Genomic DNA, 27,469 nt, shown 5'->3' on the forward strand with positions numbered 1-27,469 from the left:
GTTGCGTGTCCTACGGCGCGCGTCCGAAGAGGGGAGAGGGGGAGTATGGAAGAGAAGGGGGAGGACGGGAGGGAGGAGATATAACTTCGCCGTTATATCACAGCCGGCGTTGCGTAAAATACCGTGCGCGCTACGCCTGGCACACGCTCCTCTTCTGTTACGGAGTGCGTACGTGGCCGCCTTTCGCCCCTCTCCTGGCCCCCTTTTAAATCCCGCGATCCCGCTCTGTGCTCGCCTCTCTCTCTCTCTCTCTCTCTCTCTCGCTCCGCAGCGACGATTCTCTCGTAGGAGTCTCTTTATACGCGCGTCTTTGCCCGCGCGCATAAACTGCGTCGAGCTCCTCGTCGTACGCGCAGCGAAAGTTTGTTTTCGTTCCCCCCTCCCCCGGCGCTGACGAACCTTCCTCGTCCGCGCCCCCTCCGCGCTCCTGCCTCGGTCCCTCTTCCTATATCCGTCCTGCCCCCGCGTGCGCTCCACCGTCGCCCTCCTTACCGGAATTCTTTTTTAATCCGGCCGCCGCTCCGGCCCGATCCGATCCGTCTTCGCCGGGAATCGGAACGAAAGCGACACCGACGAACGTCGCCGACGAGCTCCGTCGGAACAGAGAGCACCTCTCTCTCTCTTCTCTCTCTCTCTCTCTCTCTCTCTCCGGGTGAGGTCCGGATGAGCGATGTTAATTGAAAACGAACAGGGAATTAAAATAGCCGTGATAATTTTTCTCCTCGGGAAGCGGGGAAGAAGGGGCTTCTCCCTCCCCCTCCTTCTTTCCTCCCCGCGCGGACATTCGCGTAAATCGGAATCGAGGGCTCGGCCTTTGTGTGAAAAGCTACGCGAGTTCAAGCGATCGTCGCGATGCCGGGGCGCGCGCGCCGCGCGATAACGACGCGCCGGCATTCTTTCTTAGATAAGGAGAACGCGCGCGCGTCTCTCTCTCTCTCGTTCTCTCTCTCTCTCTCTCTCTCTGGCGGCGAGAGCCCACACGCGATCGGTGCCTCGTTGTTTTGTAAACGACGACGTGCTCGCACTCGGCGATCTCGCTTCGACGGCGCGGCGGCGCGAAGCGGAGAACCGCGACGCGTCGGGGCGTCCGGAGATAGAATTGCCAGATGTGAAACTGTGACTGTTTCCGGGACGTTTTTTAGGCGACGATTGAAAAATAGGTTCGAGAAGTTTTAAGTTAAATTTGAGAGATGGAGGGGTGGAGACAGCAGCTAAGAGATGCCGCACTCGCGACAAACAAATGCGTGAATTAGGTGAGCCAGCAGAGAGAAGTTCCGACTGTACTTTCTATCACCGTGTAAAAAGTGCGACTGTGTTTCTTATCACGATAAAACGGTTTAGTTGGGATCAATTTTCTCAGATGGCACGTCGGAAAATTCGATCCTATAAATCGCGGTGGCCGCTCTCTCAGGTTTCTCTCTGGTGCCGGTTGGAAACGTTAATATTATGATTGTGATTTTGTTGAAATTTTGATTTTCCAGGAGACTTAAATTCCTGGACACGGGACTTAAGAATTCCGGGACATTCCCGGAAATCCCGGCCATCTATCCGGAGATCTGATCGGTCGTCGGGACAGCTTCAAACCGAGAGGCCCCACGCGGAGGCGCAACAATCATCGAGCGAGCGAGAGAAAAAGAGAAAGAGAGAGAGAGAGAGAGAGAGAGAGAGAGAGATTGGGACAAACTGTCTCATTTGATCGACACGCGGCCAGGTATAAAATCGTGCCGTAATGCGGCGACGTTAATTCCGCGAAGCAACGCGAGCCAACTAAAGAGAGCGCGGCGAGATAAAAAAAGAGAAAAGAGAAAGAGACAAAAGAAAAGAAAAGGCCCCCGCGCGCGTACACGTAATACTTGCCGTAACAAGCTCGGACGACCGCGATTCCGCGCGTCGTAATGCATGCGTGCAACACGAGGCGCATTTGCATTGGAAAGTTAACGAAGTGTAGCGCGAGCAACGAAAACGATAATGATATCGACGAGGCACGCGGCCGATCGCGGCGTGCGCGGTTACGCGCGTCGGTGCCGGCAAAATAATGCCGGTTACACACACGCCGAGTTACTTCCTACCTCTCGCAGCGGCGGCGGCAGCGGCGGCGGCGGCCATTTTTACGGGCCGCTCTCTGCGCGCTCCTCGATGAGAGAGGCGTTAAATGCCGCCGACGGCCGCGCTCCCGCCGCGTTTCTGCCACTTTTTACTTTTTCTCTCTTTCTCCCGTCTTCTCGTTTTCCCCCGAGGACTCGACGCGGCCGCTCTCGCGTGCGTGATATAACCGGCGTGAAAATGCCGCTTTTTCACCTCGTTCGTTCGCTGCGCGCTAAACACGCCAAACGCGCCGTCCGCGTCGCAGCCATCGTTGCCGTGAAATCTGCGCGCGTCTCGATCGGCGGCGTATTTACGCCGTTCGCGAAGTGCCGTGTCACAACAAACTACGACAACGAAGACGAGGACGACAACAACAGCGAGCAGCGCGAGCGGCGCCGCGCCGCGCCAGCGACAAGCCGTTACCGCACGCGGCGCTCGATTCCAGCAACGAGCGGCGGCCGGTTTTTCACGCTTCAGCACGCGAACAACCGGGTACCTTTAATCTAACCTAACCTAACCTAACCACGCCTCTTCCCCGCGATATACGGACTCTCGCGCGGATCGCCGGCAAATCACCGGTGCAACGGTCATCCAATAAAACGGCCGCGCGCGAACAAATCTCTCTCGGTTCTATCTCGCTCTCGGCCCCCCCCCCGCTCCCGCCTTCCTTCCTCTCGGCCGAGCATCTCGACGCGCGCGGCGGAGGAAAAATGGAGGAAAAGAAACGGCTTAATCGATGAAGCGGAAGGCCAGCCTGCCAGCGGCCGCCGCGCGCGCTCTACATCGGCGCATCGAGACACGCGCGCGCGACTTCCTAGTTGAGCTCGAGTTCTCGGCGAACGGGATCAACAGGAAACGGTGAAACCGCTCGATTTTTCGTCTCTCTCTGCCGACACACGTGCGGACGAGGGAAAAAAACGAATCTACATATCGCGGCGCGGAGCTACGCAGGGAGCTTCGGTCGGCCGTTCTTGACACACCTGGCGGATCGAGGCCGAGTCGCAATTTGACCGCGCGGCAGCGAAAGGATCATTCTCTCACTCTCTCTCTCTCTCTCTCTCTCTCTCTCTCTCTCTCTCTCTCTCTCTCTCTCTCTCTCTCTCTCCTCGTGCTGTTGATCGCGCTCGGCGGCACGACGAAAAACCGTGACGTGTGAAAGCGGTCTAACCGCGCTCGCGCGCTTTTAGACAAGGACGCCGACGGCCTCCGCGCGCCGCGTGTCGCCGATGACGCCTCTCCCGCTAGCGCGTCCTGCTTGGAACGCGCGGCGTGCGCGCTCGTGTGTACAATCGGATACCTTCTCGACCCACTTTTCTGAGAAAGGCCCGACCTCGCTTTTCTCTCGCCGCGCCGGCTATACGCGCCACTTTTCCTCGCGTCCTCGTGTTCTATGCAGCGTAACGCGCGAGCGAGCGAGCGAGCGGACCGTTTCTCGCCGAACGACAACGACGTCCGGCGAGAAGCCGAAAGCGATTTTACGCGACATTATTTCGCCGGCCGCGAGATCCGTTTCTACGCGCGGGTCGAGCCCCCCTTCGCTCGGGAGGGGGGGGACTCCGGTCGCGAGAGAGAGAGAGAGAGAGAGAGAGAGAGAGAGAGAGAGAGAGAGAGAAAGCCGAGCGAGAGCCGCGCGATACTTTCGTAGAAATCCCGTCCGCGAAATCCCGAGGAAGCTCGGAAAATTGACAAGTGTCACCCTTGAGCGGCCAATCGTGCAACCCGCGGGTGGCGACGAGGCACGTCGCAACGCGGCGCGCATTGTTCGCTTCCTCCAGCTACGCGACTGCCATGCATCAACGGCGCGATCGCTCCTGCATGCTCGAGCGCGGCCTGTTGCGCGCCGCAAAAACGCAGGATCCAGTCGACGATCAATTTCGCACTCTACTGTACTCGCTTCGCCGCATCGCGATTTCCGCATCTCTCTCTCTCTCTCTCTCTCTCTCTCTCTCGCCGTTCGTAATCGGCTGCTGCGAGTGGCAAAGCGGGCGAGCGAGATGGACGGATGGATACATTGGCTAGATAGATAGAAAAATAGGGGAGGAGAGAGGGAGAGGGAGAGAGAAGAAAACACATGGTTAAAGCAAGACGTATTATCACGCGCGCGGCAAGATAATTTTCTTGCCGGCCGAGAGGAAGGAATAATAATGACACCGTGAGAGCGAGAGAGAGAGAGAGAGAGAGAGAGATAGATAGATAGGGAGGAGATCGACGGGGAGCCACGCGATGCACGTGCTGCCTCCCTCGTCTCCCTCGCCCCGCCGCCGTTCACGCGTTACCTTCGCACGCGCAAGGTTACATTATCGATCATAATTTACGACGCGTACTGCATCGTTACGTCACGGCGACTTCGTTTACGAGCGAGTTATCGCTAGGTGGGAGAGCGCGCGGACTAACGCGCATTCCGCGCGAGGCATCAGCTGATTCCGCGCCGGGCGAAATGAAACGCGCCGTGAAAATAGGGCGCGCGCGCGCGCCGAGGAGGTCGAAAGTGCGCGCTGCGCAACGCTCCTTCCGCGTTCGTCGACGCGAGTGACGGATGATGCGCCGAGACGAACGTAGAACTGACGGACGCGAAATCGGCGGATAAAGGCTGATTTAACACGGTGCTGCGTTTTTATCGCTCGCTTCGAGCAAGCCGCTTGATTCAACAGCGATTTTTTTATTTCTCGATTTTTATTTGCTGGCGTCTAAAATTTGGAAAGTGCGGCGTCGAAGAGCGGTCAAAGCTCAACATGCATCCGATTTTCCGGCGCAGCGACCGCCGCTAGCAACTTGTCGCGTCTTCTAAATTTTAAATAGCTAGCAAATAAAATCGAGCGGATTCGCTGGCGAATTAAAAGCTTGCTCAAAGTGAATAAAAAGGCTTTTAATGAATACCGAAAAGCAACGGGAAAACGTGTCCGATCGGATACATCCTCTCCCCGAGCAAAAAGTTTGTCAGGGTCATCCTCATGAAGCATAAGGCCGCGATAGGGCTGAAAGTAAGATGGCCTAAAAAGGGATTATTATTACTACATCAGGCCCCGAGATGAATTTTTGAGGGATGCTTTAGATTTAATAAATAAAGCTTTGATGAGGGAAAGCTGAGAAAGGCCTTAGAAGGATTTCTTTAGATATACAAAATCAAGTTTTGTTATAGAAAATTAATAAGATCTGAAGCGTGTAATAAAATTGTCATAGTTTAATCATTGTTTTAGCAGGTATGCTCTATCTGGTTCTTTTAAAGCTTTTTTCAAAGAGCAAACTTTCATAAAAATAGTAGCAAGATTTTCATACGTAAACGCTATATTTTATTGTAAAGTATGCTATATTTTTAAAACAAACGATTTTTGTTGTGTACCAACAACGTTATATTATAAAGAAATAAAGAAATTACACTCTAAATTTCTTGAAATGAAAAGAAGGAATATTTTTACTCAAGCAATAATAAAAATATTTCCTTATAAGGCTCTATTAACATTGCTTCATAAGATCCTCATAGTATTGCGCCTTATAAAGACTCGTTAAACCATCTATTACACATCTTGCAGGGCCTTTGTCTTTCTACCCCCACTACCAGGGTCCGATTAATGTTAGGTGAAAATAATCAGGCCCTTACCAGAGCCCTATCAATGTTTCCACTCGGGTCTCTTCCCCGCGACAATCGCGCTCGGAAGGACGAAAGCACGAGAGCACCGCGACACGGTTTGCGCGCACATTAATCCTCGCGCGCTCAGCTGCTCAGACTCCACTTGTTCTGCATAGCACAGCCTGCCGATCTGAAGTGCATCGCGCGACGGCGACGGCGGCGGCGTCGTTTGTCACTCGCACTCTCGGCATCAGCGCGTTGCTGTCGCGTTCGAATCTCGCGTCGGATCGCAGAAAATCGCCGTCGAGCAGCACGGCGTGGCCGACGAATCGCCGTTCCTGGCGACGGCGACGACGGAGTCGGCCGTAACGTTTCGATATGAACGCTCTCATTCCGCCGCTCGAGGCGAGGCGTGGGCGGCGAGTCAACGGCGATTATTTCGTCCGATGGAATTCCAGAACGACGACGACGCTGCCGCCGTCGCCGGGCGAGGGCATACCGCGGCACGCACGTTCCATTTCGCAATTCCGCCCCGACTCCGTCGTCGCCGCGACGATGCGCAACTTATCGAGAGCCCGTCGCTGGCAGCGCGCTGAGCCTCTTCGCGCGCGCGTTTCGACGGCGCGAGCCTCGCGAGAGGCACGCGCGATCGCACGCGTGTGCCGCATATGCATCGCGCGCGCGCGCGCGCGCGCGGCGCGGTGGCACAAAGCCGTTCCAATATCCAAGGTGATTGTGCCCGGCTATGCTAACGATTGCGACACGCACACACGTAGAGACAGGCCGCCGCCGCCGTCGTTGCAGCAGCCGGTCGAATCGCGCGCGCGCGCGGCCGCAAAGGGGGAAGGGCCGACTGACTATCAGCTCGACAATTCGAGGCGAGGCGTATTTGTGTATGTGTATGAGCGTGTGCGTGTACGTGTATCGGGGCCCGCTAAAAGGCGCGGAGTTTCACGAGCGAGCGGCCGCCGCTCGGCCGTATCGTATCCAAAGTCGAATTCGAGCGCCAATTCGAGCGTCAATTCGCCGAGAGAAAGGTGCGCGCGCGCCGCTGCTCGACCGCAGCGGCTTTGACGCGCGGCGTTATGTCACCCGCCTTATCTTACCTGCTCCTGCTCGTTCGCTCGCTCGGCCGACTGTGTACGCTCTCTACCTACCTACCTCTACCTCTACCTCTACCTCTATCTACCCACTTAGCCACCCTGCGCGGTAAAAATTGCTTCTTCGCGGGTAAACAGGTTTCGATACGCGGCCACGCGCGCTGCATTACGGAATCGGATCGCGCCGGGCGCGAATTATAGCGGCGCGTTTGAGCGCGCGCGCGCTCCGGGAATATCGGTGACGCTCGCTCGTCGTTGCGCGAGGAGGAGCTCGAGTGGATGGATGAACTTCCGCCACGCTTGCGTCACGGACTTTCCGCGTCCGAGCGCTGTTTTGCGAGCGGCGACCGAATGGCATTTAAGGCCGGTCGAGAGCGACTCGGAGCCGCGTTTCTCGCGTTCGGCGCGACCGTCGTTAACGACCGCGCGCGAGCCGCGAGAAGGAGAAGGAGATCTTTGTCCCGAGTTGAAACAGCTGATGATGTGTACGCGGCCGAGACGCGTTTCGACGCGCAGTTACCGGACACGGGAGAAAGAGAGAGAGAGAGAGAGAGAGGGGGGGGGACAGAAAAAAGCAAATGGAGCCTCGTCTAGACGTGCACCGCGAGGAAACTTTGGCAGAAGGTCAGTTTATTTTTTTACCTTCCGCCGGGCCGCGTCACGTCGCGTCAATCGATGTATCTGCGCTTTCGAGCGTCCATCATTCCCACGTTTCAACAAAGATAGCTGGAGTTGCCCTCTCTCTCTCTCTCTCTCTCTCTCTCTCTCTTTCTTTCGCGTAAAAAGATAATTCGCATAAAACAGCGGTTGTGTAAGAAGAGAGCGAGAGACTTTTCACCTCAGCGCGGCGGCGGCGATCGCTCGTGGGCGATTAATCTCGCGACGGAATCGCGAGAAAGCTCGCGATGTCGCAAGCGGAACCTTCGACATTCCGTAATGACGACAACGACGACGACGACGGAAGAAATCGTCGGAGGAGCGTCTAGAAATCGAACTCGCGCCGCCGCCGCCGCCGCCGCCGTCGCACTGGTAATCCCCCGAGGCGTCTGTGCGCGATCGGGTTCATCGACTTCGCCCGCCCGCTCGCTTCGTGGTAACAGGCGTGTCTGATTATTAATAAATAAATAAAGAAAGAGGAAAGTCGCGGCGCGGCGCGGCTGCACGCACTCACGACCAGCCAGCCGGCCGGCCGGCAGGCCGGCGCGGATAACAGATCGCTATGACGAGCCACGAGGAAAGCCGCAACACATTAAGTCGCAACGTGGGCAACCACGGTGCGCACTTCACTTCAGCCGCTTCTCTCTCTTTCTCTCCCCCCCCTCTCTCTCACGCTGTTTATCACGGACGCGCGGACTCGCTGTTACTCTCGCGAACAACGCGCGCACACACCGCCGGCCGCCTTCTCGCGCCGGCCTAGTTAATAGCGAGCCGAACGAGCGAGAACGCGCAGCAGATATCCGTGATCCATCTTGCGTAACCTATTTACCGACCGGCCGACCGAGCGACGTGAGCGCGTATGACATAATTCCAGCGCAGCGGCGAGAAATCTCGCGAATCATCGCGCGAACGCCGTTCCGAATGATCGACGATGCGCGCGCGCGCGCGAGAGAGAGAGAGAGCCCGCCGGCGACTCCCCCTCCCCCCCTCTCTCTCTCTCTCTCTCTCGGACGCCGAGCGCCGCGATGACGCCGAATTCCGTGGCGCGCTCGACCGCAACAATGCGATGACAAACGACGTGTTAATGACACCGCGGCGGATCCGCCTCTTACGATATTATCGGCGCGTAATCTGCCAGTTGCACGACGCGCCGACGAGTGTTCCAGGTAACGTCTAATGCAACACCTGGCGAGCACCATGGCTTCATTTGCTCCGGTCGGCGAGCGACGACTCCGTCGTCGTCATCGGCGGCGGCGAGTCGTGCCTTCAGCTTGGAAGCTCAGCGGAGCATCTTGGTGGGATTTGAGCGGTCAAAAGTGAGAGGGAAAGAGTTGCAAGAGGCGAGAGGTGCAACAGCGTTTGCGCAGACGTCAACAAGGCTTTAAATTCCGATTGGCTACAACCTAGACGCTAAAAGCAGACGCGAAAAAAGCTGCCGATGGATCCTAAAAACGTGCGGGCTTCGGGAGCATCATTAGGAAAACAAACCTCGCGGCGAGATTTAGGCCGGCGCGCGCGTGCTGATGTAAATTGTGGCGGAAATCATCTTCGGCGAAAAGCGCGAGTGACCGCTCAGCTGTTTATCTTTTGTCTCTTGTGAGAGATCAATGATCGCGATAAGTGCGCGAGTGAAAAATCAGAGAATCACAGGGCTTCGCGAAGTTATGGCTGTCGATCAGAGACAGACCGTGAACGTCAGTCTCGTGGAAAGAAACTCGAAATTTTGCCTCGCGGCGCGATCTTCACCTTCGACTCGGCTTTGAATTTCTATTTCGACTTGAAAATAAATCCGCTCCGCTCTCGATGATCCCGCCGAACGTCCGTTACAACAAGAGAGCCCGCTATAATAAATAACTCGACACACTTGGAGATACATCGCTGTTCGCATCGTCCGGTGTCCCCGCGTCCTGCTCCTGGCTGCTTCTCGTCGCACAGGACACTCACTTGCGCACAGGACACTCACTGGCGCACAGACACGATTCGACCTGGGGAACGCGCGCGTTAACCATCAACGGCTACCACGACTGAAATTTCACCCCGTGCAAATTTTTCATCTCATTAAAAAACGCAAGCGCACCGACGATACCAATTTTATAGTATAATTTTTATTTATTCACGCCATCGAGTGTGGTGACAACATTACGATGAAACAAATCAATCCTCGCTTTGCCACAAACGTAACGAGAAAAATTAGCGGGGTGATATTCGATGGTAGCTTTCAAGAGCGTTGCTGACTAACGCGACGTCAACAAGAGAGAGAGAGAGAGAGAAAGAGAATCCGACGAAATATTTCAAAAGCCGCCGAGATGTTTGAATCATCCGACGGAGATTATGAACGACGCAACAACACTCGTACTCCGCGTCGCAGTGCGTAGTGCTCTCGTCGCTCGTCGGCTCGAGGCGTAAAAAGCCACTGGTGGACAAACACGTGGCGCGCGAAATTAGCAAAATAATAGGTACCTTTGGGAGCAACAAAGTCACCTGCCGCCGGCGCACGCGCGCGGAACGTAGCGGCGTCTCGCTCGTCTCGCGTCGATCGTCCTCCGACCGATCATGAGATTATTAGCTGACGCGTATCTTCAATCGACTCGTACTTTTTCCGTAAAGTTTCGCGTACCCACTTGCTCGTTAATCCTTATTCGATTAACAACTGCATGTTGCATATATCCTCAATGATACGATTAGTAAGTTGCTTATTGGGGCTAAGAAGGAAATCTAAATGTGATAAGATTAAGTATTGAAAAATATGTCGGAAAGTGTATTTTTCCCGCAACCTTTCGACGCAACGGAAGAAATAGGCTAAGTCCGGGATAAATAGACATAGGGGATAAATGGTCAATTGTCATAATTTTGTTAATGTCGCGCATGACCGAACTGCACAACCAACAATATGGCAGCCAATAGCTGTCAAAATGTGTAAGTGTAAGCAACGATTAACCATATGACCGAATTTTTAATATATTGTTGTTTTATTAAAATCAGTGAAACGAATGAAACAGGTGGGTATCAATGTTGTATGATAAACTGCAAAAGTGCAAATTTGAATTTGCAAAGTGTTAAATTTTGTTTTAATCAAAATGTGTCCCCTTCGAAACAATACAATATAAAAAAAAAAGGCGGACCTCAATATCATTTAGTTTTCGAGATTTTTTACCTGTTACGTTTGAAATTTAGCACCCTGTGTATATATATATATATATATATATATATATATATATATATTATAATTAGTAATATACTATATATTATCAATTATAATATTACTAACATATTATATTAACAATAGTTCATGTTTTTATATTATTTTATAATGTATATTATAGATTAGACAGTAAATATTGAAAAACAGCAATAAATCTGTTTTAGCTACTATTCATTCAAATTATAACCCGCGCACAACCAATAACATGGCGGTCTTGTAGCACCTGAGATTAAAAGCACCGCCACCGAGTGAACCTACTGTTCTTTTTTATACTGTGACGAGTAGGCGTGTCTCTTCCTGACGCACAAAAACACCATTATTGCGAGTAAGTGAATATTTGATGTTCCTATTAACCTCCGACATGTGTGTTTCGTATGTCAGAAAAATACCTTGCGAATACGGTTTATTTTGAGTTGCAACATTAGACCTGAGCTTAAACGACCAAAAGAACCTCGTACTTGCGTACTCAAAATTCGTCACTTCAAAATTCGTCACCGAGACTACGTTTCACGCGGTATACGCATCTTTACGCGACTTTCCAAACGGGATAGATGGTTCGTTTTTATCAGAGTTAGATGGGCAGCCTACTCAGCAAGAAAAATAGCAAACAATGGATATCGGATCGATGTTTTCTAGATGCCTTAGCATTAAAAAAAACTTCAATACATTTTAAACAGCTTCTTGTTTCGTTCAAAGATGCCGAATAGATTTCTTTTTCTTTTCTCTCTTTAATGAACAATGTTTCTCTATAGGGCCTTTATCTATGTTGTAACTTTTCAACTTTCTCTCCAATGTTGTCCTCGGTTTCTACAAGAAGCTTGTGGAAAAGCTTGTTTTGTCTTATTAATAATTGATAAAAGGATTAATAAAAAGGTTAATAATTAATAAAAGGATATAAAATATTTAAAAAAAATAAAGATAAATTTCTATATTATTACAGGCATTCCCAACTATCCCTTTTCACACGTATGACCATCTATCCGTCCTAGAATATTTTTAATATTTCGTTATTATTGACGTCCCATGAATTTTTTCTTTCGCAAAAATTCTCCTCGAACATTATCTCCCACTGAGTGTGTTAATATGTTGTTGATCATTCATTGCAATAATACAGATGGGTTATTTCCAATTAAAAAAAACTATGCCCATCTATTATACCCGGACTCACCCTACACTTGGCGAGAAAACTTGCTTCGCTTATTCGAGCTCCATGACCTCACGACTAGTCCCCGCCCGCGCGCTTTACGACGACCGATCGTCGTGTATCGAGATTACCGCGGTGGCTCGATAATTTCGAGATATCGGGCGACCGAGAACGCAGGCTGCTTTCTCCGGCCGCGCGACAATGCGCGTGTATTTCTCAAGAGCGCGAGTCCAAACGACATTCGAGCGTTCCTTCTCGCGGAAATCCTCCCGAAACGAATTCGCACGAAACGGCGGCGACCGCGCCTTCGTCGCCGGCAAATCCCCGCCCGTGACGGATCCCCGGGCTCTAACTTGGCGATAACCTTGACGAGACGGGACGAGATCTGACCGGGGAAAGAGAAAGAGAGATTGGCCACCTGCCGCAGCGCGGTGAGAGCAACTGGAGCGATGAATTATACGTTTGGATATCATCTCTGCGGCTGTCGGCAGCTGTTGGACGGACGAGGTGTCCCAGCCGAATGCCGGCACGTCGTCGTCCTCCTCCTCCTCCTCCTCCTCCTCCTCCTCCGACGACGACGACGACGACCCAGCTTCCGCGGATAAGCGTGAGGACACGGCGAAAAACCGTGAAGATATTAAAACCAAGAGTCGTGCCGGTCGAGAGATAAGAAGGCGTATTTGCCGGAAGCGTAGCCGGGCGTAGATAATGCAGCCCGATTACGCGGTCGACGGAGAAACATTCGCGACGCCACGCGCCCGTCGGCCCGTCGCTCCAAGGAGCGAGGAGGGGCGCGCGAGGCGAACGCTCGGACAAATATTTGTGCGTGTTAATTTCACAACGCGCAGAGATACACACCGTTCGGTCGTTCCAAGCAGTTCCCAGTTGGTCGGCACTCGCGCCCTCCCTCCCCCCTCCCCTGACGACACGCGGTCCTCCGGCCGGCTGTTTGTCTGCGCGAAAAGCGCGAGTTGTGAAGAGAGAGAGAGAGAGAGAGAGAGAGAGCGCTTAACGGATGAATTACTGGGATTAGCGAGTGCGATGTTTGCGAGGTCGCTGAAGAGGAACGTTCGAACGAGATGAGACCAAAGTCGCGCAGCAGATTAGCGAAACGAAAGAGAAACGGAAGTTGTTCTCGAGCAAAGTGTTCCGGATGAGACGCTTCGAAGACGCGCGGGCGCGCGCGCGCATGCGGTAGGTCGACAAAGCGGCGGCAAAGCTACCGCCCCGCGCGCCGGTCAGGCGGTTCCCCGCCGACCTTGGGCACCATCCGCGAGATTCGTCTACTCAGACGTCGGAGTAGACGCGCGAGTAGCGCGCGCGTTGTTTACGTCGCGCGGCTCGCGCACAATCGGGGGGGCCAGTCAGGTTCGGCGGCGGGTAGCGGTGGCGGTGCCGGGATATCTATCTTTGGATCCGCGCACCAAGTGCGCGCACGGGGTCTCTTTCTCAATCGGCTCACGCCCGGCGCGCACTCCGTGCCGCTGACCACCGTGACACCGTTAAACGCGGCCATTATTTCGCATGCATCCCGCGGCTCGGATATTTCCGTGAGCGCCGGCCGGCTAACTCGCCATCGTCGTCGTCGTCGTCATCGGCACTCCCGGCTCCTCGAGCGCGTTGCGCCGCAGAGTTCCGCCGTCACCTTCCCGTCGCAGTGAGAAATGCACTCGCCAGCGGTGCTCAATCGCGCCGCGCCGCGATTTCAATGACTCGACCTGTCGCAAGGCTGCGACCGATAAGTCGCCTCTCTTATCCGCTCTCGGCTGATCGGCCGCGCGGCTCGTCGCCGAGGCGACGCTCCTCCTGGCACGAGACGCTCTCGCCGTCGTCGCATTAGTCACTCCTCGGAGCCTCGGCCAAGCGCCCCGAGAGAGCTGCTGCGCGTTTCGCGTTTCAACGGGATAATTATACGTCGTGTTGATTGAGAAAGCTTCGATCCGCGCTCGTTTCCGAATACGAGGTACGAGCCGCTCGCTCGCGCCGGCTCGAGGCGGCTGATTCGCCTCGAGCCGCGCGAAAGATCGTCGCCGCTCGCACGTGCGAGCGGCCGATGATAACGACGACGCAGCCGGGAAATCGTGTTTTCTTCGCAGTCCCGCGCGCGTATTGCGCGTCGCGTCGTGTCGCGTCGCGTCGCGTCGCGTCGCCTCGCGCGTCAGAGAAATATACACGCTTGCTTGCCACCTCGCTCATTTACGTCGTTAACCTTTAGTTGCTTACGCGACACGCTCTCTCGGCGGACTTTACATTCGCTGAATGAATATTTTATCGCTTTCGCGTATGCGCGGATCGCAATGATGTTCGCGATTGAGAGACGCGTTTCATTCCCGGTCTGTGCGTCGACGCCGCTTCGGGCTGCAGCTCCAACGACGTAATCGATAATCGGCGAAATCGTACGCATTTCGGCATTTTCGGCGGCTCGAGCCGAACAACGCGCGCTCGGCCGCGCGGCACGGAGCAACATCACCCCGTCAGGGTGGCCCCGGTCGACGTGAGTGGTTAAAGGTTAATGGTGAATTAACATTTCACGCGAGCCCGCACGCCCGGAGCCGCGTGAAAACACCCGCGTCCATCGGCGCGCGAGAATTCGCGGAAACTCGCCCGGAAAATCACCCGGCTACTCTCCCACCCCCGTTGCGCGCGAACAGGGCTGCCCTCCTCTCGCCCTGCAACTTGAACTTGGCGCGGTTCAGCGACTTCGCGGCCCGCGAAAAGTCTGTGCATCCAAAAGAAAAAGTGATTTCAGAACAAGCGGAGTCATCTAAATTTTAGAGGATTTTGTTGTTATATGTCACGGCCTCAAGAGGATTCCTCAAGAATTAAGTGGAAAATACTATAAACATATCACTCTTAAAGTTAGAGGGATTACATGTTATATGTATAAAGCAAATCTTATTGATTTTAATATAAATTTCCTCTTGTACAGATTATTTCATTTTTTTTTTAAAGGAATTATTATTTATTCTTACTGATTATATACTAGTTAATTTGAAAAAATTATAATGTTCAGCGAAAAGTAATATGTGTGTAAAGATGTACTTCTGGTTCTAGCTCTACAACAAGTATAGGCACGAATGAAATAAGATGAGAAAAACAAATAAATTCCAATCAGTTTTGTTACGGACTTTATAGCTGCAAAGATGTTCATCACAACCAATTGTACGAAACATAGTTAAAAAAAAAGAATATATTACTCAACATCTTGCAATAGATTATAAACTGTATGTCTGACCATACTGAGAAAAGATTGTACAGATTAAAATTAAACAGATATTTGTGTTGGAATACGACTGTGAATAAATATATTCAAATTAAGCGACTAATTTCTAAAATAATCTAAAATAAAATCTAAAATAAAATACAGAGATTCTCTGAATGTAAACTTTTTTCTTGAATTTTAGAAAATAATTGCTTAATTTAAGTAAATGTATTCACAGTCGTATTTTCGAACAAATATTTGCTTAATTTTAATACAATTTTTTGCTCAGTGCAAAGACGAGTAAATTATCTTCGTCATATGTTACAGCAACACACATCTTTTTCAAAAAGCGTTCCAAATATTTTGACCCATGAGCATATGATTATTTTTTCGTTCGTGTCTGGAAGTAGAGCAAATGAAGCCGACCTTCAAATCGACATATTTCTCTTCATACAAGAGGAAAATCAATTGATACAAGAGGAAATTCTCTTGAAATAAGAGGAAAACAGTTGGAATAATATCTAATAAATTTTAGGTGAATGCTTCACTTTAACCGTCTTATCGAAGGAGGGATCCTTTTTCTATCAAATGCTTCGCTTAGAAGATGAGACTATAAGAAAAATCACTTTACAAGTAGAATACTTTTTTCGGGTGTAAGCGCGCGTGAATAAATGCGCCGCCACGATGCGCCTTGAAATTCCTGCCGTCCCATTAGTCGCGGCGCCTCACGATTCGGAGTTCACGGCGGCTGTAAGGACACGTCGACATTTCAGCCACGGCCGAAGCACCCTCGCAGGATCCTCGGACATGAGGAATCGCGCGTTGTTTCGCCGTCGAGGGAAAAGACCGAAGCGAGATATCTCCGCTCGCGGTGAAAATCCGCGCGCGGCCGGATACCGCTAATAACAGAGCTCTCCTTCTCTCTCCCTCTCTTTCTCCCTATCTTTTTCTATTTCTCTCTCCGCGCAGGCCTATGCGATGCGTGCGCTACAAAATATCACGCATTTGTCGCCGGCATTCGGCCGTAAATCATAGACGTGCCGCGGTCGGCCGAGCGATTGCCAAAGCATCATTATCAGCACCGCCGCCGCCGCCGCCGCCGCCGCCGCCATCATCGTCGTCATGAACGGCGACGCGCATAAAAGCGCGCTGCACGACAAAAGTCGCGAAAAAGCGGACGCGCGCTCGCGCGGATCCGGTTAGTCGTTTTTCCACGGCGCACCGCAATTTCTACGAAATGGAGCCGCGCGCCGGTCACGCCTGAGCTGCCTAACGGAGGTAGAGAGAGATATTGCGTTAATGCGTTCCACGTGGGGTCACCCCGGTAGCCGGTGTGCACCGGCGAATACTACCGTATCCGCTTCGCGCGCATAAAGCCGCGCTGCTTGCTTGCTTGCTCGCTCGCACACACACACACACACATACACACACACACACACACACACACACACACACACACACACACACACACACACACACTCGCCTCGCTTACACGGAGAGTCACCACCGCCGCCGCCCCTGCCCCGCTGCAGTGCTTCTCATTACAAATCTTAGCGCGCTCGCGTATAGCGGTATCGCGAGACTACGTGTACCCTCTTCAGCGCACACTTCACCGAGAGCGTGATACCTACGTGCTGACTGAGGGCTAAAGTCCCTCTTCGCGGGAGATCTCCGACGTGTGAGCTGCAGGTGTTAGCGGAGATTAGCGGGTATTATTCGAATGGAGTGTTACTTCATTACCGTGGCGTCCCCCCCTCGTCTCGGGCTCGGGGATATTCCTTAACCTTCGGCGAGCGTTCGCCAACACTCCCGAGGGAGAGCCTCGCGCTTCCGTGGGCGCTCCTCGACCTCGGAGTGATTCAATTGTCGGGGCGGGAGCGAACGCGCGCGTCATTGTGCGACATTTTTCGTCGGCTTCGAAATTACTTCTAATGACGACGAGTGAATGAGGACGACGATCTGTTCGCTCCGTTCGGATTCTCGAGTGGGGAGATGAAGCGGGGGGGGAGGGAGGGGAGACGAAACAACAATCGCGCGGATTCGGTGCGAGTTAACGGCCGAGGAGGATCGAGAGGCGAGAGCGGGAGAAATTTTACCTGTCGCCGGGGTAATTTCTGGGGTTAAGAAGGTACGTTTATCTCGAGCCCCGCGCGCGCGCGCGTTTCCGCGAGCGTACAAAAATGCGCGCGGCGGGATGTCAGGTAATTCGAGCCGACCCCGGGAGAAAATTGTCGGATCGCGCGCGCGCCGATCGTGTACGCCGGATCGTGTGACGTCAACGCGACACGAGCGCGTTTCCCTCTGTTAACCCGCTCGTTAACCCATCCACTTATCGACTTTCAATTTTACCGTCCCTCGGCTCCGTACGGCGAAACGGCTTGGCGAATTCGCTGCGTTCGGCGCGGCGCGGCGCGGCGCAGCGCGAAGACGCGTCGACCTCAGCGAGCGCAAATTTCCCGAGGCGAAACGACCCGGCGCGATCGTAGTGTTCCGATCGGACAAATCGATGAAAAAGTAACCCGAGGTGTTATCGCCTCATTAGAATTACTTGACATCTTATCGCCTCGTTAGCCGCTGCCGCGCGACGAGCGGGGCTTTCCGCGTCAAAGGCGACGCGCGGTCGAAAAGAACGGAGGAGAAAAGAGGTACGGCTGGATTTTCCAATGCCGAGCGCCTCAGATCTGCCCAACGCGCGCTCGAATTGGGATGCAACGCGTGCGATGTGAAGCTTCCTCTCTCGCTCTCCCACCCCCCCCCCTCTCTCTCTCTCTCTCTCGTTCTCTCCCCACATTTTCCCCCGCTTTCCCCCTACTATCATCTATCCCGTCAAAGCGGAGGGAGCATCGCGCTCATGCGCACCGCGTAAATGGGCCAGCCACTCGATCGTCCACTTTAGGAACGAGGTCACGAAAATTAAATTTTCTGATTAACGACACACGCGCGAACGAGCGAGCGAGCGCGCGCGCAGCGGCCGGCGGCGTCGCCGCGACATTTTACGATTCTTTCTTTTTAATAGCTCGCTCGCCGTTTGGCGTCGTCCGCCGGATATGCGAGGTTTTGTAAGCTCGGGTTATCTCCGATTACTCATGAGATAGAGATAGAGAGAGAGAGAGAGAGAGAGAGAGAGAGGAGGGGGGAGGCGGAGGAGGTACGTAGACGGCGAGAAAGAGAGACCCTAGATATGTGTGTCGCGTTCCGCGAACGCGCTTCCGCGCGTCGTCGGGACTTTAAGAGGAATCGCCGCGCGATTCTGACGAAAGTGGATCACACTCCGGTGTGATTCGGTGACGTCACTGCCGACGTTATCGCACCAAACGTATCTCTCATCGCTCCTCCGGAGAAGCGAGCATTCGCACAATCATCGCGCGAGCGGGCGGTAGCGCGCGCGCGCGCGCACGCGCACTCAGCTTCTCCGCTCCGACGCGTGCTAACCTGCCTCTGCGTGTCGACGGCGAGAAAGAAAGAAAGAGAGAGAAAGAGAGAGAGGGAGAGAAAGAGAGAGAGAGAGAGAGAGAGAGAGAGAGAGAGAGAGAGAGAGAGAGAGAGAGACGGAGCGGCGTATACACCCGATGGGATGACGCCATATCGTCGCGCACGCCGCTCGTGCGATATTACACCGCCCGATTCGTTAATCTTCTTATAAGGCACGCGTTAACCCGCGCCGTTAATACTAAGAATATACCGTGTTCTGCAACACATCGTGCCTCTATAAATGGCTGCGCGAGCGCGCGAGCGAGCGCGAGAGAGAGAGAGGGGGAGGGCTTTTCTTAATTTCCGTGAGCCGCGCGAGCAAAAATGAAAAATAACGCACGTGCGTGCGACACGTCGAAACTCCGAGTTTCTGTCTAGGTTCGCCGAAGACGCTCCTTTGTTCTCACGAGAGAGAAACTCTTCGAGGAAGCCTTCTTCCCCCTCCCCCTCGCTGCGCTCTCAGGATTCCTTGGATGCGACACAAGCGCGCGTCGTTAATTCTTAATCGACGTGTTTTCCCGATCGCAAATAATTTGTCTCGCTACTCCCAGGCGGAATCGCTCAGAGAGAGAGAGAGAGAGAGAGAGAGAGAGAGAGAGAGAGAGAGAGAAAGAGTTGCCGGGATCTTGGAAAAATAATCCCCGTCGCGGAACAACGACGTTCGCGCGAGTTTCTCCCGGAGTCGATTCCCGGCTAACTTGTTGATCCTCGGAGTCACGGATGGCCCCGGCTCGCCGCATTTCGATATCGGCTCCGGCCGGCGCGGCGGCTTTCGCGCCGCTCGTAATTTCGAAAATAACACGTCACTCTCTCGGCGAGACCATGTCAAATTGACGCGACGCGACGTACCGCTGGATATCTAGCCGCGCGTGAGCGACAGAGAGCGAACGCCGGCGAGCGAGCGAGCGAGAGAGAGAGAGAGAGAGAGAGAGAGAGAGAGCCGGCTGTCGCTTTCTTCCTCCACGCTCGCGCGCGAGATTTACGGCGTGGCAACGTGCGATCGCTCGCGCGCGCGCGCGAGAGCGTTCGCCAACGATAAATTTCGCCCGTTGGTCGTCGCGCTCGCGCGCGGCGATGAAGAATTTACAATGCAAGTACAATGCTCATACAACGAGCCGACGGCACTCACCTCCTGTCCGTTCGGGGCAATGACCACGTCCACCTCGTCGAGCTGTTGGCGATGCTGCGTGACCTCCGCGTGTATCTCTCGGCCGTTGTACGTGAGGTAGACCTTCTGACCGGGCACAAGTCGCGTGCTGGTGACGGTGCCGAAGCCCGGGCCGATGAGGTCACGGTCCGAGTACTCGGCGCTCGGCGGGTGCCCGGCCGGCACGGAATCGAAGCGCACCGAGTAGAGCGTCTTCGGCGTGACGCTCTGGCCACCGGCGGAGTCGCCGGCGGCGACGACGACGACGGCGGCGGCGGCAGCGGCCGCCGCTGGCTGCGACGTCTTCACGGCGTAGATCACGCCGCAGTAGTACTTGCCGTCGTCGCCGGGCGCGCACACCCTGGTGCCGATGATGCTGCGCTTCGCCAGCCTCTTGCCGGTCGACATTATTCGCAGCTTCCGCCGCGGAGGCGACGATATCTCCTCACTCGGCGACGCGCGTCGTCGTCCTCGCGGCTCCTCGGCGGATCCTGCCGCCGCCGCTGCCGCGGCTATCTTTCTCTCCGCTCGCGCTCGCACGCCCGCGCCGGCGATCGTCCTCTCGCGACGCGCAAACCCGGCTGCCGCCCGGCTGTCGTCGTGCTGCGAGGCGGCACTCGGACGCGCGACACGACGCCAACTGCTAGCACGATACGCCACTCCGTTCATTCACGTCTTTTCGTCCACTCGCGACGATCGCGCGAGACTCGCGACACTCGTTCGTACGCTCGGATCTTCTTCTTGTTCGTTCGTTCGTTCGTTCGTTCGTTCGTTCGTCAGACTCCGCTATGAGTGATCCCGAGAGAGAGAGAGAGAGGAGAGAAAGAGAGAGAGAGACGGACGCGCACGCTCTCGTGCTCTCCGGACAGCGTACGGTAGTTCGTGGGGACACACACGGGGAAGAGAGCGGGATGAAGAGACGATCCGTAACGCGCTCGAGAACGGTACCCGAGATCTACAGAGTCACGCGGCGGCGGCAGCGGCGGCGGCGGCGGCGGCGGCACGTCGGTGAACACACGACACAAAAGTTGGAAACTCCGAGCGCGATAACGCACACCGACACACGCGTGCGCGCGCGCGCGCACACTGACTCAATAATGTAGCGCTCTCACTCACTTGGCACGCACTGTCGAAACAAAAACGGCACTGACCCTTCGGTGACGTCGCGCGCTGGCTTTTTCTCTCCCTCCCTCCCTCCCTCTCTCTCTCTCTCTCTTTCCTCGGACGCGCTTCCACCGCTGCTACCTGCCTGCGCTGTCGCCCGTACGTCCCTTAGGTCATCGTATCCTGCTTTTCCGCACGCACTTTTCCCGTGCGTGATGATGTCACCACGGCAAAAACCAGTGTATATCCGTGTGGGTGTATATATGTGTATGTGTGTGTGTTGTGTGTATATGTGTACCTGCCGCCCGGCGTAGACGGCCGGCGGGCAGAGCTTAATTCGCAGGGGTCGTCGTCCTGTTGTTGATGTCGTCGTCGTCGTCGCGCGAAATCACCCGCTTCTCAGACGCTGGTGGATGGAGGTGGCGGCGGCGGTGGCGGCGGCGACGGCGGCGGCGGCGGCGGCGGCGGCCTCCGCGGCCTGAACACAGAATTCAGCGTATCAACAAAGCGGCGTGCGCTGTCGGCCGGGTTCGTCACGCCGTCCGCATACTCGAGGCACTTCGTGATCGATTCGTGGTGATGCGCTGACGTGCACGCGGCTGACAGCATAATACAGAATTACGGATGCACGCCGTATACGCGACGATGGTAGTACACGCGGGGCGGGGGGACGGGCGGGGGGGTACACACACACGCGCGCGCGCGCGCGCGCGCACGACGTTAGACAGTGGCGGACTGACCGCGCGGCGGTCTCAAGTTGTACGTGCGGTGTTGTAGCGCGGCGGTAGTCGGTACGCGACAGAAGCTCGCGCGCCGGCCGACATGTGACGCACAGCTGAGCGACCGGGGAAGGACTGAGGAGAGCGCGACTACGAGGCGGCTTTCACTGCGCCGCGCCGGCCGGCCGACCGTCCGGGAAAAACAGCTGATAGATAACAACAAAGCCACGTGACCCGGCCTCGAGCGCCGATTGGCCGGGCGCGCTGACCTACTTACTCCGATTGGCCCACCGCCCGGACAACGAGAGGAACGGGAAAAAATCGCGAGCTAGAGCCCTAAGCAGAGACAGCCGCTCGCCGAGACGCTCCACTCCGATCTCGTCCCCGTCGCCCCTCGCCTCTCGCCCCACCGCTCTCCGCCCCCACGAGCTTGCGTACTCGGCTCGCGTTCCTCTACGGGGCCGACGCTTTGCGACGTAGTGCATCTGCTCGAACGCTCGCGCGAGATGCTTCGAGGAAGAGAGCGTGTCTCTCCTCCTCCTCCCCCCCTCCCCCCTCCTCCTCCTCCCCCCTCCTCCCCCTCCCCCTCCTCCTCCTCCTCCTCCTCCTCCTCCTCCTCCTCCTCCTCCTCCTCCTCCTCCTCCTCCTCCCTGCCGCCGCTGCAAAAAAGGCGAGAGTGGACGCGCTCTCTCGCGGTTCTCCGTTCTCCGTTCTCAGGCCGTGCGTCGCCGCTCGGCGGCGATCAGCTGTTGACGCTAAATACACCCAGGCGGCCGCTTCTCGCCGTCAGCTGAGAACGCCGGTGACGAAACGACGCGAGTGACCGGCAGCGCTCTCTCGGCAAAGCTCCTCGCTCCGCTAGACATGCCGCTCTCTCTCTCTCTCTCTCTCTCTGTCTCGCCGCCGCGATACCATACTGCGCGGAATTGCCCGCGAAATACGCCCCGCTGCGGCGGCCCGCGGCCGCCGAGCTCCGGATACGCGCGGATCGGTCGCGCGGTCGGGCCGCGTGGCATCGCGCGTCGCGTTTCCGCAGAGAAAAGCGCGCTCGCAGCTTCAGCTGTCAGCGCTGGTCGGCCATTTTGCGTCAGCTGAGTCGCCCGCTGACGACACACGGCGAGTAGAGTGGAGCGTCTGCGCGCGCGCTCGCCTCGCCTCGCGGACACGGAGCGGCGAGGAACGCTCCGCCGAGGCGGAATCGCCTGCGCCTGCGACGTTCCCGAGGCTCTGTCTGCGTCGCTCTCTCGTTGCGCCCGATCGCGAGATCCATCATCCGGTCGTCCTGTCGCGGCCAGCAGCTCGCGCGGCGCGTCGGGATCGAGCGAGTCCTCCTCCGACTCCGATCGAGCCGGATGCCGACACATCCGTCGACTTGCCGTTGGCGCGGCGGCGCGCCTGAGGAATGCGCACGTATGCACACGCGCAGCTGTGTGAGGACGCGCCGTCAGCTGAGGGCGCCAGTGACGAAACGCGGAAGAGTGTGGATGGTCTTGGAGAGCCGCCGCTCCCGGCACGACGCGTCGTTCGCGTCCACCCGATGCGTAGTAAGCGCGCTTTTCCTCAATTCACCGGCGAACCCGCTCGTCGGCCCCGTGTCGCCCATGTCGGACGACATCCCGCTAGCGTCATCATCGTCGCCATCGTCGAGTCTTCATCTCGATCATGAATAATCCGCCGGCTCTTGGGATCTTTCGAGACCTTTTGCCGCGCGCGTCGGCCGATCGATCGATCGGCCGCCCGGCGGCGTCGCGCTCTCGCTCGCCAGAGGTGAGGCTGCGTTACGCGATCGTTACGCGGCCGCGAGCGACCGAGCGAGCGATTGAAAATGGCCGGAAGATGTTGCGCGGCCGGCAAGCAGGCGGCCAGGAAGGGCGGGGGAAGGCTGGCAGAGAGGAGATAGACCGGCGAATGGCTAAGGCCGAAGGCAACGGTCCACGCGTTCCCAGCAGCTTATCCTAGATTTATTTCCGTGGACGCGTTGCGCAATGCCGCGCTGCTTGCTGTTAGCTCTCTCTCTCTCTCTCTCTCTCTCTCTCTCTCTCTCTCTCTCTCTCTCTCTCTCCCTCCCTCCCTCCCTCTCTCTCTCTCTCCCTCTCGAGTATCGCTGACCCTTGCTGTAGGTACGGAAGAGAAATGCCGAGTGGAGTAATCGGGAGCGTCGTTTGCCAAAATCGCCGCGGCTGGCTTCCTCGCCCTGTCCCCCCCCCCTCCCCGCCCCTTTGACCCGCGCTCGACGATTCCGCGATCTTTCCGCGCGTCGTCCGCCCGGCGGATTCTCGGCGAAACGCCGGCGCGTTGAATATGTCGGGACTCGCGCGATTGCGTTGATCCGAGCGTATAATGTGAGCGGATCGAGGATTCGCCCGTAAAGTTACGAGTTACCGCGATTGAAACCCGACAATTACGCGCAGTAAGCATGCAATATTGCGCGGCGAGCGAAGCTGCTCGTCGTGTTGACATCGGCTGGTTCCGCTTTGAAAAACTGTAAACACCACGCTGCGACCCGCCGGCAAAAAATCGAGCGGATCCGCCGAGCACTGCAGGTAGAGACAGAGGCAGAGAGTGAGAAAGAGAGAGAGAGGGGGAGCCGGGGAGCCAAGGATAGAGAGAGAGAGAGAGAGAGAGAGAGAGAGAGAGAGAGAGCGGATTTACCGTTTCGTAATCATTTAAATGCCGTATTGACCCACCGGCGCCGCATTTAAAGTCATTTAAATACAGAGCCGAACTGTATATCTCGAGCGCGCGCTCCAAGTCAGCTGAACCTGCTCGCCTGCTCGCTTACGCCGGCTCTCGTCGAATGGTCGGAGGATCCCTCTTTTGTCCGGGCTGTCCCGCTAAAACCGAGAGCGGCGAGCGCGCAAAGTTCCTCGGTAAGCGGCGCGCAGAGTTTATCGCGCGCCGCGGTGGTTCCTCCTGGTTTGCGGTAAAGTACTGTTTCCAAGAAACGCCTCGGCGTAGGCCATTGTTCTTCGCTTTCGTCGAGCGCGCGTCTCCCGCAGCGCGATTTTGCGGGAAAATCGCGAGGACCTGGGGGAGGAGGGGAGAGGGAGAAGAGGACCGTCCGAAATGGAGCGCCGAAATGCCGTTTTCCCGTGACGCGACTTATCGAAGATACCCGTCTGTCTCTATCGCTCGGTCGATTCGCAGAAGGCAAAAAGTATAAACAGGATAAGGCCGAGCGGGCATGACGCGCCTCGATATACGCGCGCTTCGTCATACGAGAATTGGCGAGATAAGATTACGCCGACACACGAAACGGGGATTCGTGCCTCGCCAAGAGCGCGGCCGACGTTGCGTATCAGACGTGAAATTACCGGATGACAAGGATGATCCGCCGAACGTCGCGCTCGATCCTCCGCTTCGCATTTTGATCGGACGGCTGCCGCGGCATGACGCGCCAAGTGCTCGAGACTCTACTCGTCGCTCTCGTCCTCGACGCGCTCGCAAACGGCGCGTCGACGCGCTTCGCCGTCGCCGGCTCGTGCCCGTCGTTTTGCGCGTGCGATACGTGGTACGAATTGCAGCGCGTCTCCTGCACCGGCCGCCATCTTTACAGTATTCATACAGGTGCGCCGAGCGACGTGCAGGCGATGGACGTGTCGAACAACACGATATCCGAATTGAACGATTACGAATTGACGGTGAGTACGAACGAGCGCCGCCATCGCGCGCTCCTTTCCTTTCCCGCTGGAATTCCGCGACCGCGGGAGATCCTCGGCCGTCCCGAGAACGGCTTCGGTCGACGGTCCCTGGCGCGCAAATCGCCCATCGTTGAAGCATTTGTCTCGAGCCGACTGAAGGCTCGCTGTGTCTCACGTGTTTGTGTGTGTACCCGTAGAACATAGGATTGTCGAAGCTCAAGTACTTCAATCTCTCAGCGAACGCGATCAGCGACATCAGCCTGCGCGCTTTCGACGGGTTGCTCGAGCTGGCGGTTCTGGACCTGTCGCAAAATCGCCTGCATTACCTTCACGCGGAGACTTTCGTCCCGACGGCGAGTTTGCGGATTCTCCAGCTGTCGAGGAACGACTTCAATTCTCATGTGCCGAAGCTGCGGTCTCCTTCGCTCATGGTAACAATGACAATATTTTTATCAATGATATTCTGCTCTTAGAGCATCGCGTTCCTTCCTTATTGATATCCTCAAAATATTACTGCACTTAGAATCTAGCTATGGACTCGTGCCAAATTAGCTACATTCCAGCGGACACATTCGCTGGACTCTCGCATCTTCGGAGCCTTGATCTTTCCAACAACCTGATGATTCAGTTGGACAGCATTACGTTACAACCGTTGAAATTGAGACAATTGGCGATAACAGGGTAAGACGACGAGCGAAAAATTTACATAGTTTCATGCATTGTGCGTATATAGCGTTATAAATTTCTTGGTATCCTTAAGAATATATTACGCTTCAATGATTCACATGTTTGTATTATGTATTAAGTGTTTCGGTTAACATTTTGAAGGTTAACGATGAATGGATTGCTTCTATAAAGATCAGTTTTTCTTTCTTTTTTTTTTTTTTTTTTTTTTTTTACCGTAGAATCCATTTATTGCCAGATGGGGCAAAGTTGCAGCAAACGGTGGAAAACGGTAGCTTGATTGCAACAATTTAAGTAATAAATAATGAACAATTCATTCCATCGTCAACCCTTAAAATTAACCTGATACATCTATCACTTTATTATTTTAGACAACTATACGAATTTACTTTTGTTTAATCTGCCAATAAGAAATAATTGTTGGTGAAATTGAGTTACTTTTTACATCACTCGTAGATTGTTAATAATTCGGCAGCGTTTGGAAATCATTCAAAGTGTTATTATAATTTGTTAAAGAAATCCCTGGTCTTGCAACAAACTTATGCACGATTTGGAGCTGTATCTGACAGGCAAAAACATCGAACACGATACGGTGTGCGGCAAGAATACAGGGCCGAAAAAATTTGAGAAGATGATCGTCTACGATCCGCACGTGAAGTATGAGAAACATCGACCGTCGATAATCGCAAACGTAAACACGAAGAACGCGCTAACACCGAGGAAGGATCTTACGCCTGTGCCGACGATAAAAGACGCGAGTATCTGCGGTAACGCGACAGCGGAGTCAGATTTGACAAAAACGCTAAATGCCATCTCGCCGTATTGGTTCTTCGTGTTTGGATTTTTGCTCGGCAGCGCTTGCGCCACGTTTACGACTTACATTTGGCTGACGAAGAGGATAATATGTTGTCGCCGATATCGCGAACGAAGGAACAACGATATTCAGAGAGTTTCACTGCTACAGAATCTATGGCAATTTGACGATCCCGCCTTCAACGACAATGAGACAAGACATGAGACAAGATCTTGTCCAGGCACTCCGCCGCCGCCGTATCGCGAAGTGATGTCGCGACCGGGACTTTATCGCAGCCCCTCGGTGAATACGAATAACAGCGCAGCGCGTACTTAGGTAGCTTATTATTTTCAGCCGAGTTACTTTCGAGAATCGTTTGAAACGATTGTCGACTTGCTCGTTGGAATGGGCACGTGCGACGCGTCTGAAACACTTCACACTTATCGTGTAGACGCCGATGAAGCCGACTGATATGTGTACATTCTCAGTAATGCAAAAAGATTGTAGAATTATTTACGATTACTCGCGGAAGCATCGACACGAGTACGCATTCTTAGAGTCTAGTCTTTTATTATGACATATTTAAATAAACATCGTATATTAAGTAAACATATTGCATTGATAACGTCCAATATACTGCCGAATAACAAACCTCTTTCATATTTTCTACGGATATATAAAATACTATACACATATAAAAAACGTAATATGTATGTGTATATATATATATATATATATATCACACGTACATTTACATACTACATATTAATAAGCGATAATATTACTTGTTAACCGGTAACTGCTGTGAAGCCATTTTAAGTACGCGCACACTGTTCACCGGTCAAATTGACCGGTGAACGGTAGGAAACGGAATTGATGAATATCTTGACAAATAACACGACCACACAACTGCGCGTATATCAGTCGACTGACATTCAGAATGTAAGAAAAT

At 54.5% G+C, this 27,469-nt stretch overlaps 2 protein-coding genes across 3 annotated transcripts in view; one reads left to right on the plus strand and one right to left on the minus strand.

Moving 5' to 3' along the window:
- Glut4EF (Glucose transporter 4 enhancer factor) overlaps nt 1-21,873 on the minus strand; it is a 114,742-nt gene extending 92,869 nt beyond the window's left edge. The window contains exon 1 of the mRNA XM_025305274.1: nt 19,559-21,873. Within this exon, the coding sequence (XP_025161059.1) occupies nt 19,559-20,245 (687 nt within the window). The 5' untranslated portion in view covers nt 20,246-21,873. The remainder of the gene's footprint in view (nt 1-19,558) is intronic.
- Nucleotides 21,874-24,067: 2,194 nt separating this feature from the next.
- On the plus strand, nt 24,068-27,385 carry LOC105190396 (leucine-rich repeat transmembrane protein FLRT3). 2 transcript variants are annotated; one of them, XM_025305277.1, is made up of 4 exons: nt 24,068-25,040; nt 25,278-25,471; nt 25,564-25,721; nt 26,241-27,385. In XM_025305277.1, the coding sequence occupies exons 1-4, from the start codon at nt 24,584-24,586 to the stop codon at nt 26,851-26,853; spliced, it is 1,422 nt and encodes a 473-aa protein (XP_025161062.1). In that variant the 5' UTR covers nt 24,068-24,583; the 3' UTR covers nt 26,854-27,385. The 2 variants fall into 2 exon arrangements, with proteins under 2 accessions (XP_025161062.1, XP_011151442.1); XM_011153140.3 differs by having other exon boundaries at nt 24,629-25,040; nt 25,238-25,471.
- The last annotated feature ends 84 nt before the right edge of the window (nt 27,386-27,469 follow it).

This window comes from Harpegnathos saltator, unplaced genomic scaffold (genome assembly GCF_003227715.2).
Source record: "Harpegnathos saltator strain DR-91 unplaced genomic scaffold, Hsal_v8.6 scaffold688, whole genome shotgun sequence".
NCBI classification, from domain to species: Eukaryota; Metazoa; Arthropoda; class Insecta; order Hymenoptera; family Formicidae; genus Harpegnathos; species Harpegnathos saltator.